Below are 14,859 nucleotides of genomic sequence, written 5' to 3'. Positions count from 1 at the left end.
GAATGAGTCCTAATCTGAGCTTTATTTAGTTGCTTCACCTTTAAAACTGGAGCAGGTGCCAGACAGTTCCTCCCTTACCGATCTGGTCTACGTCTGCACCCACTGTCCCTCCACTCTGCTCAGCCCCTCATCACTCCCCGTTCACCTCTTTTCCTTTCATTGCATCGATATATATACAGCCGCTTGTGTTTTTGTCGCCGCACTGCTTTGTTACATGCAGCAAAACCGCCCATCACTTCAAAATATGTAAACAAAACAAGCAAACATAACAAACATTTGGCTGACAAGTGTGGAAAACACTTGTGCATATGTAATTGGTTTTGGAAGCTGTCTTGTTTATATGAAAAATAATTGAAATGGATTTTCAGGCACAGCACAAGAACAAACCAAAGTGTAGAGATACAATATTTAAAGCAATGTTTATGATGACAGTTTGGATAAATAGAGTATATCTCTATAAAGGAAAGCCTGCAGCAGAGTCGGGATTCACTGAAATCTGCTGCTAAATACTTACACGATGTGTTGACTTACTTACCGTCACGCAACATCCATTCGGGGTGATTTTCCTTTCACCGTATGACAAGTCGGAGAAGAGAACAAGCAGCTTCTAACAGGAACATCTACAAGTGTCTTTGTTTTCCATTATTACTGAGAGTGTAACACAATCTCTGCAATTACAGGAGCGTTGTCTCCGGGGTCATCCTGTAATACCATCCTCATGCTTTTAATCCTCAACAAACCATCTGGGCTTGGCCTGATTGTGCATAAATGAAATCCTTTTTTTTTTTTTTTATCTGGCATGTGCGTATTGGCGTGTGTGAGGTAGGTTTCCCCTATAATTCCTAACTCTCCCTGCTCTGGTTTTGAACTGTCTTTGAAGCCCTAAAATTGTCTCATCCAGCACGTGTTAGGTATCATTTCAATTGACTCCATGCGCTCTCCTACCAGTGCTTTGAATCGCGCGTACTTGCATGCTTGTTAGATGGAAACAGCTGCCAGGGGAGATAGTCGGGACAGACTCACTTTCTTTGCCTCAGTTATCATTTTCCATATTCCACTCTTGTTCCTGTTATTGTGACCTCTGAGAAAGTCAAACTCTTTTATTCCTTTTCTCTTTTTTTTGCTCTGATATTCACAATGTGAGCGCATGCGGCGTGACTGATTTTCGTATATTTTTTTGCAGCCAGACGTATGAGGAGCACCTGCGCCACACCTGGAAATGGGGTTATGGGGGGTTCTGACAGAATGAGTGGAGTATGAGCTGCCACAAAGAAGCTGATATCTGCGGAAAGGAGTCGCAACATTCACAGAAATATCATCTTAAAAAAGCTGTGGGTCGATGTGAAATTAACTTAGACAACGTAATAGAAGACTTGCCATATGATGGAACATGATCAGTGAAATTAAGCCCAGAGCCAAAGTTGTGGTCGTGACCTGCAGAGACATTTTGACAGTAGTAGACATGCAGGCACCACACACACACACACACACACACACACACACACACACACACACACACACACAGGAGAACATCCACTAAGTTTTCGAAGGATTCATGCACAAGACACTTTCTAAAACCTTCCACAATAGCGTTTTGTTCTATGTACTGCTGGCATTGTCTGCAGGCAGACAGATGACAAAACCATAAAGCTCTATAATTCTTGACACAGACTGGCAGTGTGGCGCTTAATCCTGACTGACACGTCCACCTCGGTACTGTCTCTCCTCCCACTGACACACAGCCAAGTCCCAGTGTTGGTATAAGACAGATGGCACAGAACAATACAGGTGAGGATGAACTGAAAGTCAGGTTTTGGCTACAGATGCGAGCGAAATCTGCAGATCTCCAGTATTGAGTCATTATGGTAAAATTGCATACATAATCAGGCTATTTGTCTTATATAATTAAGCTACTCCATAACAAAAGAGGTCACTGTGTTTACTTTTGCTTCATCCTTTATCTCAGTTTAAGTTTTGTGCACCCGGAGTTGACATATTGTTAAAATGGTGTTTGATTTGTATGATTTATGATTAAGCTTTAAGGGACTCTCAAAAAATGATTTGTACGAAACGATTGTGCACAAATCAGCCTAATTATCTATTATCTCTGGACTGTTCCATCAGGGTTTCATGGCTCCTCAAAGAACAGTGATGTTTGTTACAGCAGTCTGATCTTCCTGGGAAGTTTGGTGGAACGTGTTGTTGTTTTCTTCCTCCTGGCTTTCCTCCTACCTACCTTCTGTGTTCTTGTATAATTCAGGTGTTTCTGAGTGTGAATGTGATTGAGATGAACGCTTGCGTACTGTATTCATGTTTGGACGGTTTTAATAGATTTTCAATCGGGTTAATCAGTCCACAGTGAGTGAGTAATGAAGGGTTGGCTGTGATTGCTACAAACAGGAAACGTTTGCTGCGGTATACGTCCATGAATTTTATCTGCACTGTAATTTCCCTGTGACTTGTTTCAATATTGTCATTACATTAAGGTGCAACGTGTCACTTTTCCTGACGGTTAACAAGTCAGTCACACAACACTGCATTGGAATTAAGTCTGTGAAGTCTTTCTTTACATAAAACCAATGTGTATATATATGGAATTAATTGAGTCTGGAGGGCATCAACAGGGTCTAAACACAGACGCCTTTAGTTGGGTTAATTTAAGGTTCTTTTATCTGCTGTTCCATCTCTTTGTTATGAATAAATTATATTGTATTGAATGTCTCATAACTAAAATTTGTTATTTCTGACAATTGCATGTCATTCCTCGTACGTGTCGTTGTGTATTGCACGCATTAACCCCACAGTTTTCCTTCGTGCCGGTCTCCTCAGCTTGTCAGGATCCTTTGTTACGGCCGTTTAATGAGCAGAATCTCCTCTCAGACTCGCTCCCTGTCGGCTGCTGTTGCTGTGTGTCTGCCGTTGCGGCGCTTGACCAAAGGAGACATGCAGGTCTGTGTGTGTGTCCCCGGGCTAATTGCTGTTACTTGGCTGATAGTCTTTCTGCGCTCCACTCTCATTGACTCCAAGGCCTCCAGGGGGATTCCCACAGGCACCTAAAGACAAACAAACCTGGGCGGACAATCGATAACGGATGCGAGAGTTACCGCTCGGTGCAGCCACTGATTAAGATTCCCTGAGAGCTTGCGCGTGTGTGTGTGTGCGTGCATGTGTGCGTGCGTGCGTGCGTGCGTGTGTGTGCATTTGCTTGTCTGTGTAGCATGTGAGAGCGTGCGTGTGAGCGTATGTTTGCTTGTTGTCTCGCTTCCTTCAGCAGTAACTGGAATCTTCAGGTAGTCCCTAAGTGCTTGATTATGTGATTTTGATTAAGTGTATCATCCACACAACAACACAAGGATTAATGTGCTCTGGTAATTATTCCCAAGATGTGTCAGGTTCACAACATGTTACACAAGACTGTGCGAACCGACAAACCTCTGAGAGCGCAGACTTATCAGAAAGCCTTATATGTTTTCTTTATATTCATTATTTTTCACTCTTTTGGTCCACAATTTTTTGCCATATATTACTACAACATAAATCAAATAAGTCCTAATGGAGCCACTGTAAAAAACAAAACAAATGATGTGTACAATACAAAACTAGCTGATATAATAGAAAACCCCCAAAACAAGCACAACGCCAATGCACACACCCAAGAAATATATAAACACTGTGAGACATAATCTCCAATTATAAGCAATTATAATTATAAGTGTGTGTTCTAGACGTTGTCTCTGCGGCTGGAGACATGCAGCCCTCAGCTGTGGGCATGACGTGTCCATGTGTGCGTCTGCCTGCTACCGGCTTGCAGTTCTATATGGCAGTGCCCCTCCCCCCTCCCCTAACCCCCTCTACACCCCCACCCCCCACCCTCGACTCATGTTTGCTTTTGTTCTCATCCCCGGCCTGCCTGACTCATAATGATGATCTTGACCAAGCGCAGGAAAAGGTCAAGGTTGCTGGGCAAATTGCCTCAAAGCAATCAGGCCTCGTCTCTCCGTCCTAACAGTGTGAGCTCTCTCTCTCTCTCTGTCTCCCGTCTTTGTCTCTGTCGCCATCTTGCCGTTGCCGCGTTTGTCCATCTCTCCATCTTTTCTCTGGCTTTGGTTGTATGTGAGCTTACCCGCGGGGAAGGCATGTGTGAGAGAAGATTGGCAGCACGGAGGGGGTCTGCCTGGCTTTGAAGTCTCAGCTCTGACCGACAGCCTGGTGAGGGCTGAGGACTTGAAAGCGCCAAGCGTCACTGCCTTGGTGACATTTTGGTGCAAACCAGCATGACCCAGCAGGGGGCTAGAGTACGTGTGTGTGTGTATTACGTGTTTGTGTGTGTGTGCGAATGAACCAAAGAGTATCTCCTTACGGCTTCTGCTGTCCTTTAGGATCGCAGGCTGCTGAGGTCTATTTGCCTCTTTACCAAAGAGATTCCCTTTCATTACATGAAAACCAGAACCTCCCCTTCAACCTCCAACCCTTAACACAACAATTGGGACTCAGTGCTGCAGCTGTGATACACACACTCACTCGCTCAGTGAGGAGATACGGACAGCTATTGTATATTGTGTATGTACACACAGGCACACACACGGGAGTCAAGGACACTCTGTTGGGTCAGAGCTGCGTTCCAGCACAGTGGGTCCGGGTGGCTGATAGCCTCACACACGACTTCACTTTCGCATATGTTACTCAGCACACACACACACACATGCCATCGAAGAACATCAAAGGCCGCTCTTCGCCTGTGGACGTCTTCATCTATGCCCCGATTTTGTGTCCGTCTGTCTGTCCTGTAAATAGTGTGAACAGGTGTTAACGTGTCGGCCCACAGGATGCCACATGCCGCTGTGTCATGATCTCCTGAACAGCTGTTGCCTTCCATTGTGTGTGTGTGTGTGTGTGTGTGTGTGTGTGTGTACATGTGTTCATATGAAAGTTCATCTATGTATGCCTTTAGTGTGAGGGTTATGAACAGCTGAAAGGAGAAATTCAGACAGATATTCTGTAGATACAAGGACAAGCAAAGAGAGAGGGAGTTTCATCTGCTGACTGTGCGCTGTGTGTGTGTGTAGTCATTATGCGGCTATAAACAAGTACAGTTGTGAATCTCAGTGCTTGGTTTTGTAGGGATACTGTCCAGTAAACAGAGAGTAAGAACCCCATCCTGCCACTAGCTTATGTCTCCATCAACAGCCATATGTTCCCCTGTGTGCCCTTGAGCAAAGGACAGACACGCCACCATCTCTCTTTATGTAGCCTCTGCGGATTAAAAGGAAGCAAGCTAATGCAGATAATGTAAATGTAAATGTGTCTCCTCAGGGGGAGATTGAGAACTTGGATTATCACCACTACCTTCCTCTGTTCTTTGACGGCTTGTGTGAGACGGTTCATCCTTACAAGTTCTTCGCCCGTCAGGGAGTCCACGACCTGCTGGACCACGGCGGCTCCAAGATCCTGCCTGTCATACCGCAGCTCATCATCCCCATTAAGAGTAAGTCCGTCTACGGCACATTCAGCACGCACATTAAGTGACATTCTATATAAGTTCAGGTCTCATTCCCCTCTGTGTGTTCCATTGCACCAAAGGGAAAGGGAAAAGATGTCGTCCAAATGATGTTATTATAGATAGAAGGTTAAATGTGTTGGACTGCCACCAAAAACAACAACAGGCTTTCCTATGAATAGCCTCACCTGTCTTGCTTGCTACGTGACACAGCTTATACTGTCATTACCATACAATCAAACCTGTGCCCTAATATGGTTTTGCAGTCATACGGTTCCTATTATTACATTAACCCTCAGGGCAAAGTGTCCTTGTTTTTGTACTTGCCAAAAGAAGTTGGCTCCAAAATGAGGCGTGATAATCTGCCATGAATGCGGGGACATGCTACATTTAACTGTGTCACCGTGTTGTGCCTCCTTACCTTTCCACTCTAACACGTTCACACACACACACACACGCGCGCACACAAACACAAGCAGTTGGCAGATGGAGTTGGGCGGAAAGGTCATATCTCAGGGCGAAGTGTTCTCTGACTTTAAAAATAGACATCAGAATTTACAAGGATGTGAACAGCTAAGGTTTCTTCTGTTCTTCGCGACTTATAAAAGATATCCTTACGTTAAAAGAAAGCAGAATTAAGTCTTTTGGAATTTCAGCACAAAAGGAACAGACGCTCGCACATACTCACACACACACTGTGTCTTTTGTTTGGCGCCGCTGCCAAGTGCAGTGTCAGTTTCAAAGTGGGAGCCTTTAAGTGGCGCCCAGTCAGCCTGGGATAGTGTTCATGACATGGACAGTTGGCTGGTGTGTGTTTGTGTGTAGGTGAAGTGTGTGTCCCTCTCATATGTGTGGCTGGTGGAGGCAGAGGGGCATAGCGGCCAACAACAGGCAGGGTCGGTTGGAGTCACTGAGAGACTGACCCTGGCACAGCAAACACAAAGCAGCAAAGCGGATTATGACATTATACACTGAACACACACACACACACACACACACACACACACACACACACACAGACATGTTCCTGCTCACTCGTACTAAATTTTGATTGTTATCAGCTCATTCAAAATCCTTTCCTTTATGTTAATTCGCTCACCAGTGTGTAATTCCTGACATGTTGTTGTCAGCGGGTGTTGCCAGGTGACAGCCAATGAAGAACCAGCATGTTAATGAGCTGCTCCATATGTAACAGCTACACCGTATATGTCTTTCTCTAGTGTAATTGCAATATAGACGTGTCAAGCCAACAAAGGACGCCTTAATTCTCTGCTTTAAAGACTTCAGGAGAGGACGCCCTTGTCTCTGTCTCTGGGTTGTGGTGTAGAGTGTGTGAGTGTGTTTGACATGCAGAAGAGGTGAGAGGTAGAAGGAATATGAACGTCGGCGATTAATTGATCTTATTCGACACATTTTTCAAATAATATGTACGTATGAATGTTATTATCAACAACCATACACACACAGTGAAATAGTGGAGGAGTGAGACATAATAAAGTCCAATTATTTCCACTGTGGTTCTTGTTGGAACAAGCAACTGGTCAGCACAGACAGGACTGACATGACATTCAAATGAAAATGAAAAATGCATTTTATATAAAGATAATAAACCCGATAAGGACAGAATACATATACACACATACAAAAATAAAAATAAATACATCCTAAATAGAATCAAAGAGAATACACTGTCTGATTTATTACCCAGAAGCCTCTTTGACTGCTCTTTTGACACTACTGTACTGTACTGTACTGACGTATTGTTTATCGTGGGTATTTCTTTAAGGATGATGGCAATTTATTAAGCTCGATTGCTTCCCATTGTAGGAAGGTGTTTTTCTGTAATGCACTTCTGAACCTACAGGGAATACAATCTGCTTTACCTTGTTTCCTAAGAGAATTGACTCTGTCTTTCCTAAACGTAGTGAGTGCCTTCTGTCTGACAGCCAATTACTTATACCCTCCAATTCTGTACTCAGACGTTCAGAAACACGCTTTGAGAGCAGAGTCGTCTGCATATAGAAATAGAGGAAATAGAGCGGACTTAGTGTCATTACCATATTGCAAAAACAAAAGTGGCCCTAAAACGCTATCTTGGGGGAGTCCACATGTGCTGGGTCCCATTTACTTCAACCTTCTGGTATCTGTCAGATAGATATAGATCTGATCTGATATAGATCAGCTCTCATAGATCTGATCCACTCCACTGATGTGTTATTTAAACCAAGTGCCTTCAATTTTGGGAGTTTTGAGTAAAACTTGATGAGCAATTGTATCAAAAGCGTTTTGCAGATCAAGTGATACCGTGCCACAGAGTTTACCTTCATCAGTCTCCTTTTTGATGTAATAAGTTAGATATAATAGACTTGAATCTGTTGAATGTGATCCTTTAAAACCATATTGTAAATCTTTCCTTTTCAAGCCCTTTAGATAGAACTCCTGATAGAACCGGTATGGAAACAAGCCTATAATCACCTTATAAAACATCATTGAGTACCTTTGCCTGATCGATAGAGACATTCTCAAGGAGAAAATCAGCTCAGCAGCATCCTTAACAAATCTGGCTGGTTTATCATCCAGACCAGTTCATTTCTCTGTGACGGTGTGTTTAATGAGTAGCTTCCCCCGACATGTAAATTGGGAAATACTGTAGTAACTCATCTTTGCTTGTGTGACGCATTTACCATAACAACACATTTAACTGGTGCTCTGCTTTATGAATTACCCCCAGTATGTATCCTGCTAGCAGATTTGAATAGTTTAAATTCAAGTGTGTTAGAGAGTTAGAGACCCGGTTTGACACTACACAGGCTGAGCGGCTCAGTTTCTATCTTAAACAGTGGTTTACAATTTCAAAGGCCTCAGTAGTTTTCGCCATTTGCCATTGGGAGGCCAGACCAAAGGTGATGGTTATGCTCCTGATGAAAACACACACACTTCACTCTGATAATGGAATTTTAAATGGCCTGCTCCTTATTAACTTCTTGGTTTATTAAAAATTTGGCCTCTTTCTCCATCTACAAGGCAAAGCCGCCAGTCCGTGTCTCTGTTGCCGACTAATTACTTTTCTATGGCGCGGGAGAGAAGCAGGGATGGAGGAAAGAGGAGAAGACAGCAGAAAGCTGTCTGAAGACTAAAATTGCAAGATATATATTTTTCTGCTGCAACTTTAATACATCTTCAGTGTGGCTGGCAGGCTCTTATCTGCACAGCGACTGAATCACGTCGAGCCTTGGTGCATTTTGATGATGACTGCAGGTGACCCAGTGAGAATACACAATGAAGAAGGCTGTGGCTGATGTTACACTCCAGGCCCTGTCCTCAACAACTTATAGACTGAACTTCTACCTGCTGCACACACTCTCACCCTCACCACAGCTCAGACGTACTGATTTACAGATACACAAAGGCCAATGTGAAGTGGCAACAAAGCAGCTTTAATGACGATAATATAACAAGCACACAAGCAAGTTTCCTTATGCTAATAATGATAAATTGAAGTTGGTTCTCTTTGAACTTCTCAAATATATTCTGCAGTAAAGTTTTAAGATTTACATTCTACAAACTTTTGCTACAGTTATGAATTTAATCATTGGTTTTGAAACAGTGATTGATTCATTTCTTAACTTCAAACGTAGTGATTTAAAATTGAATCCCCCATATAATAGTCACAGTGTAGAGCTGAACATGTAAAAGAGATACAGCAATTGATTTTTATGCAATACCGGATTCTTTAAGTTAAAACAAAAGTGAAACGGGACGTATTCAGCCCAAGAATGCACCGATGACTGAAGGAGAAAAAAGGGTCAAATGTTGGCGAAATGCTGTGGTTTGGGTTTTTTGTCGTCTTTAAACAGGGAGGAGAATGCAGAGACATGCCTCCTTTGAGCCCCGGTAGATTGGCGTAACATTTGTTCAGCTTTGAACCCAAATTAGACTTATAGTACAAAAGTACTAGATCTTAGTCCCTCTTATCAAAAAAGCATATTTATACATTAAACGACAGCAATTCACGTCTAAACTCTCCCAGTGTGTCACCCTGCATCTGACATTTCAGGCACCCTATCACAAGGTCCCCGGTGTTTTATTTTTGATCTAAATATGGAAGAGGTGTGTGCACGCGTAGATGATTACTTTATTCATATTTGTCCCAACACCTGCTTTATTCCAACATTTATACATCAGGCCTTCGTCTGCCATCTCCCCGCGTCTTTTAATTTTTTCCTTTCCTTTTTCTTTTAGTGCGGCGAGAGTGCCGATGAATAATTGAACAGTCCCGCGGTCCAAATGTCACAGCAGGGAAAATTGTTTGCGCTGGCTGGTAATTAGAATTTCATTGTTTGTTATGTTAGGTTTGAAATTCCTGTCATTCCACATTTCACCTTGTCTGGGTGATGGCACGTACTGTATCTCCGCACTTGTCTGTCTGGGGAGATGGAGAGATGGCAGGGAGCACAAGACGCTCGCTCATTCAGCCTACACACACACACACACCCACACCCACACACACACAATAACCTATAGACAGACAAACAAGGACATGCCTATGCACACTCGTACAACAATGATACACATCCATAAGTACCATACCAATGTGCTTTCACACAGTCATACTCTGTAACAGACTCATGACTCAGTGAACAGTGGGCAAGAAGCAATGGACTTGTGTGTATTCTTAGCCGAGTGTATGTGTAGAAGTGTGTGTGTGCGTGTGTTTCCCTCTGTCGACATATCTGTAACACCTGCAACAGGTGTACCAGCCGCTTTAACACAGGCACTGGATGAAACAGAATAACGCTCTGTCTCACACAAACGCGCTCACATTCTCTGTCTCTCAATTTCAATACCAACAGGTTTTATTGAAATGAATGTGGATCGCAGTGTTGCCAAAGCAATGAAGTGTCTGGAACAAACAATAAGGATTAAAGAAGTTCACTCATCACTGATCACTATTTTAAAAGATTTGGATGAAAATGATGTTTGTGTCAGGAAGTGAATTTCCTGTTTTTATTTCACATCAGAATTTGTCTTAACCTGATAATTTGCAGCAAATTCAAGTACTTTTTACAGCCAAAACATAGTTTAATATGCTAACAGGTTGTCCTTGAGAGTAGTGATCTCTCTTTTTCTCTCTCTTTCTCTCTCTTTCTCTCTCTTTTGCCTGCTTTTGCATCTGCTCGCACATTTCAATTTCCTCCTCTCCATCAACTGAATATAGCGCAATTTTCTTTGTTTTGACTCGTTCTTTTGTAGATATTCTCTTCTTTCCTTTGTTGGAGGTGCTCTTTGTCAAAATAGGATCAGCGGTGCCATTACCCGCCTCTCTTTGTTGGAATATATGTGAAATGACAATAAGAGGTCTTGTGAAGAGAAGAGGCCTGAGTGTTTTTCTAACGTAGCGTGTGCCATTGTCAATAGACAGTGCAGCGCTGAGGGAATTACCGGTATTGAAGCAGAGGCTTGTGGGGAAAAAAACCCAAAATAAAGTACGTAAAGAACCAGAAAAATAAGTCACTCTTAGCTGCTAATCACAGTTATTTTCTTGCCAGTTTCCTTATGCTTGTCACTTCTCCTAATCTCCCTTGTCTGACATATTGTTTTTTGTTGTTTTTTCTCCTCTCTCTCTCTCTCTCTCTCTTGTTCTCTCTCCTTTTTCCACCGTTTCTCTCTCTCTTGATCCCGCCGGCCGCTCCCAGTCTCTCTCATGCCCTCCTTTGCCTTTGTTCTCTCTATCAGTGGGAGATGGAGTTAAGTGCAGCTGTAGGCCAAATTGCCCAGTGATTGGCTCTCACTTACTCCTGCCTCCCCAGTGCATTTGAAAGCACTGATTGCAGCCGAGCCGGTCTAAATCAAAGCCCAGCAATAAAAGAAAATGCTTCCAAGGCAGGGGAGTGTGTGTGGGTTTAGGATTTATGTGTATTTTGGCCCACTCGCATGTACTGTACAGCCGTAGTCATCATCATCCTCTACATCTACAACACACTATACGTCCATCCAGCAACCTGTAGATCCAGATTTCACCTGTACAACAACATCAAACCGCTTCTTGTCTCGTTATATCTTTGACCTTTGCCCTCTTCTTCCAGACGCCCTGAACACAAGGAACCGGCAGGTGATCTGCACCACTCTCAAAGTCCTGCAACACCTGGTGATGTCGGCGGACAACGTTGGAGAGGCGCTGGTGCCGTACTACAGGCAGATCCTCCCCATCTTCAACATTTTCAAGAACAAGAACAGTGAGTTCCCGGACGAGCGAAATGTTGAGAAAGTATTTTTTTGTTTTTCCCCACAGGCAGATGGTATGTCAGCGTGATGTGTCTCTGTGATTTTGTTGAGCAGTCATTGTGTAAGTTTGTCTCTTTGTGTGATTAATCATTTTTGGCTGTTAGAAGTGTTGCGATTATCCGGTCGCAGTGATTTTTTGCGAGTGACAAACATCAATCATTTTCCTGTGAAAGGCGACGAAATGCATTTGGTAAAGGGTGTGTAGCTTGTGTTATGGTTAGGTGAGAGCACATGATTCCGCAGAGGTTCTTCCTGTGAAACGCTTTGCTCTTGTAAGTGCAGCTTTTTTTTTCTTTGCTTGGGTTTTGTGACAGAAAGCATCGTTTTCTTCACCTTTCTCCTTTGTGTGTGTACCTGTCCCTGAAAGCTTTCTTCCACTTAAACACCCACTTGACAGAGAGGCTCCATTTTCTTCTTTCTGCTGTCAGTCAGGCGACATTGTGTGGCGCAACTGAGGGGGAGACTGTGTCCTTGCTCCCTCCCCCCTCTTCTGAAAGTGTCCACCTGAGTGACACTGGAACACTGTGCAGATTGGCACCAGATAGGCAGGACTCTTTGTGAGACGGTGTCAAAGCGTTTAGCATGGTGTGACGTGACGCCACGCCACGCCGGCCTTTTTCGCCACACAGTCAGAAGGATGTGGAAAGTGACGTTTGCGGATCAATCACTTAAATTCACGCTTCAACAGGAGAAAACACAAGGCTTGAGTCGCTTAATCAATATCCAATTTGAATCTCTTGTCTCGTTAATTCGCTTACATTATCTGTTACTATTTGCTGAGGTGTAAAAAAAGGGAAATGGAGATAGCAGGGGAAGACAAAGGACAGAAAAGAAAAGCCTGGCTTATTAGTGCACGGCCTTATGCAAATCCCCTCCGTAAATTAGCTGTCAAATCAATCCCTTAACCGGTTTGAAGCGTGGCTTTTCTCCGCGGCAGATGAGGCGCAGCAGTTGGCCGGAGAACCCCACTAGGAATAGTTTATCACTGCCTGGTAGGTACACATCCTGTCTGCCTTCCTGCCTGCCTGCCTGTACGTCTCTGGCACGCATCGATTAACCCTCAACCAACCTCTCACCTGGCAGACCTGCCCGCTATTGACTTCTCCCGGAGAGAGAGAGAGCCGGAACCGAGAGGGGTGCATACAGATGCCAAGGCACGACCCCGGAACCTGCACAACAAGGACAGTGCAGCAAACTGTTGGCACACACTTAATTTTCCCAAAAGCTTGAAAGAAAGATGGATAGATAGATAGATAAGCATGTCCATGTCAGCGGAGATGAATACAAAACATATGAAAGGCAAGGAGTGGTGTCTCTCTGTGTGGAATAAAAGGCCAATTTGTCTTTTTTTGGTTGCACGGGGCCTGTAGCCACCCCTCTGTGCACGTCCCAGGCTTTCATTGTCGTTGATCTATTATCTAACAGCCAATACACCTCCACATTCATCCCACACTCATCTGTCCATCTCATTGACAGCACAGCCTGCCGCTTGTAACAGACAGACACAATCATTGTGTTGAGTGCTTGACGCAGGAACCCTAGACGACACAGAGGACAGTGTAGTAATGTGTGGCTACATCTCCCCTTGGCTCTCCCACACTCGCTGGCCCTGCGTGGCATGCCCCTTATCTGCTCAGCCACAACAGGGCCTCTGTCCAGTGTGTGCCAAGAGTGCATGTGTGTGTCCACATCTGTGTGTATCTGCCATGAATGGATCTGTTGTGTCCCGTTTGCAGCTGTTGGATTCAGTGCGGATGAAGGGACCAGCTCTCTGTGTCCGTCCCCCTCTGTTCACTATTGTTAGGCCTGCCAGCCTCGGACGCATAATACTCACACACACACACACACACACACACACACACACACACACACACACACACACACACACACACACACACACACACACATACGCACATGCTCACCCACACACACAATGCCATTTATACACGGTGACTCTGTGTGCTGTCCAGTTGTTGGAGCTGTGAATCAATAGGCTGACAGTCTCCACTATAGGGTCAGGGATACAGTTAGAGGCTCACACAGTCCCTCTGTGTCCGTCCCATTCGGAGACAAGGTTATGACCTGTTAAATTGGTCTGTATACAGGCTTTATCTGAGGCATTTCTCCGACTGAGGTCACAGCTGGAACATTACAGCAATCTCCGTTGGTGGACCCTTGGGGGTTCTTTCTGCCAGGCAGAGAACTGGACCTCTGACAACTCAACTTCTCCAGGATGCAGACCTATAAAGAAGGACTGCTGCTGCTCACTGCTTTTTCAGTGAGAGAAAAAAAAGTCTGTTTACCTTCTGGCAGCCAGCTGCCATTTTTGCCACTGACACAGTGATGCTTCATTTTGAAGTGCACAATGATGAGCAATCACATAGTATCACCATCCTTGATGCAGCCTTTTGTCTCCTGAATCAGCTCTCTCAGCTTTTGTTTGCTTTGGGGCTTTCGTGTATTTAGTGGTGTGTGTGTGTGTGTGCGCGCACGTGTGTGTGTGTGTGTGTGTGTGTGTGTGTGTGTGTGTGAGAGAGAGAGAGAGAGAGAGAGAGAGAGAGAGACAGACGGTGTCAAAGATGGTGCAGAAAATTCCTCCAATGCGATTTGCATGGCTCTCTTGTTTGCTTGCTGTGATGAATCTTACCTCTAATGAAATGCAACAACATTCCTTATGAAGGCGAGTTGTGCTCTCTCATCCAGCAAATTCTCTCTGTGCTGGCAGGAAGCAGGCAGCTCTGTGCTCAGCGACGTCATCAGAGGCACAGAGGCTTTGTTCAGCTTCATCCTATTTATTTTGCTCCATTGTACATTAAAGAGGAACAACGCTGGTGTCATGGATCTAGTTTCATCATGCCCCTTCCTAATGAGTCATACTTTATAAAGGGTTAACAAGGTCTAACTTGTGATTTTATTGATTTTTCATTGATATTAATGTTCAGTCATTATGAATGCTTTATAGAACACGAGTGAGCTTTCTAACAAGCCATCACTTCTGCTGTTTAATACACTTTTAAATCACTAAATAAAGCCTCATCCACTACAGTAAACCATAGAACATAGTTGTTGCACGTAGT

General features: G+C 44.0%; 1 protein-coding gene across 1 annotated transcript in view; it reads left to right on the top strand.

Annotated features, from left to right (window-relative positions):
* pacrg (PARK2 co-regulated) overlaps window positions 1-14,859 on the top strand; it is a 90,132-nt gene that overhangs the window by 33,650 nt on the left and 41,623 nt on the right. The window contains exons 3-4 of the mRNA XM_076157447.1: window positions 5,314-5,485; window positions 11,584-11,733. Of these exons, the coding sequence (XP_076013562.1) occupies window positions 5,314-5,485; window positions 11,584-11,733 (322 nt within the window). The remainder of the gene's footprint in view (window positions 1-5,313; window positions 5,486-11,583; window positions 11,734-14,859) is intronic.

The sequence above is a fragment of the Genypterus blacodes genome, unplaced genomic scaffold (assembly GCF_046128005.1).
Source record: "Genypterus blacodes isolate CSIRO-AG114 ecotype Tasmania unplaced genomic scaffold, CSIRO-AGI_Gbla_v1 ptg000073l_1, whole genome shotgun sequence".
Classification (NCBI taxonomy): Eukaryota; Metazoa; Chordata; class Actinopteri; order Ophidiiformes; family Ophidiidae; genus Genypterus; species Genypterus blacodes.
This window is presented reverse-complemented; position numbering and strand designations above follow the sequence as displayed.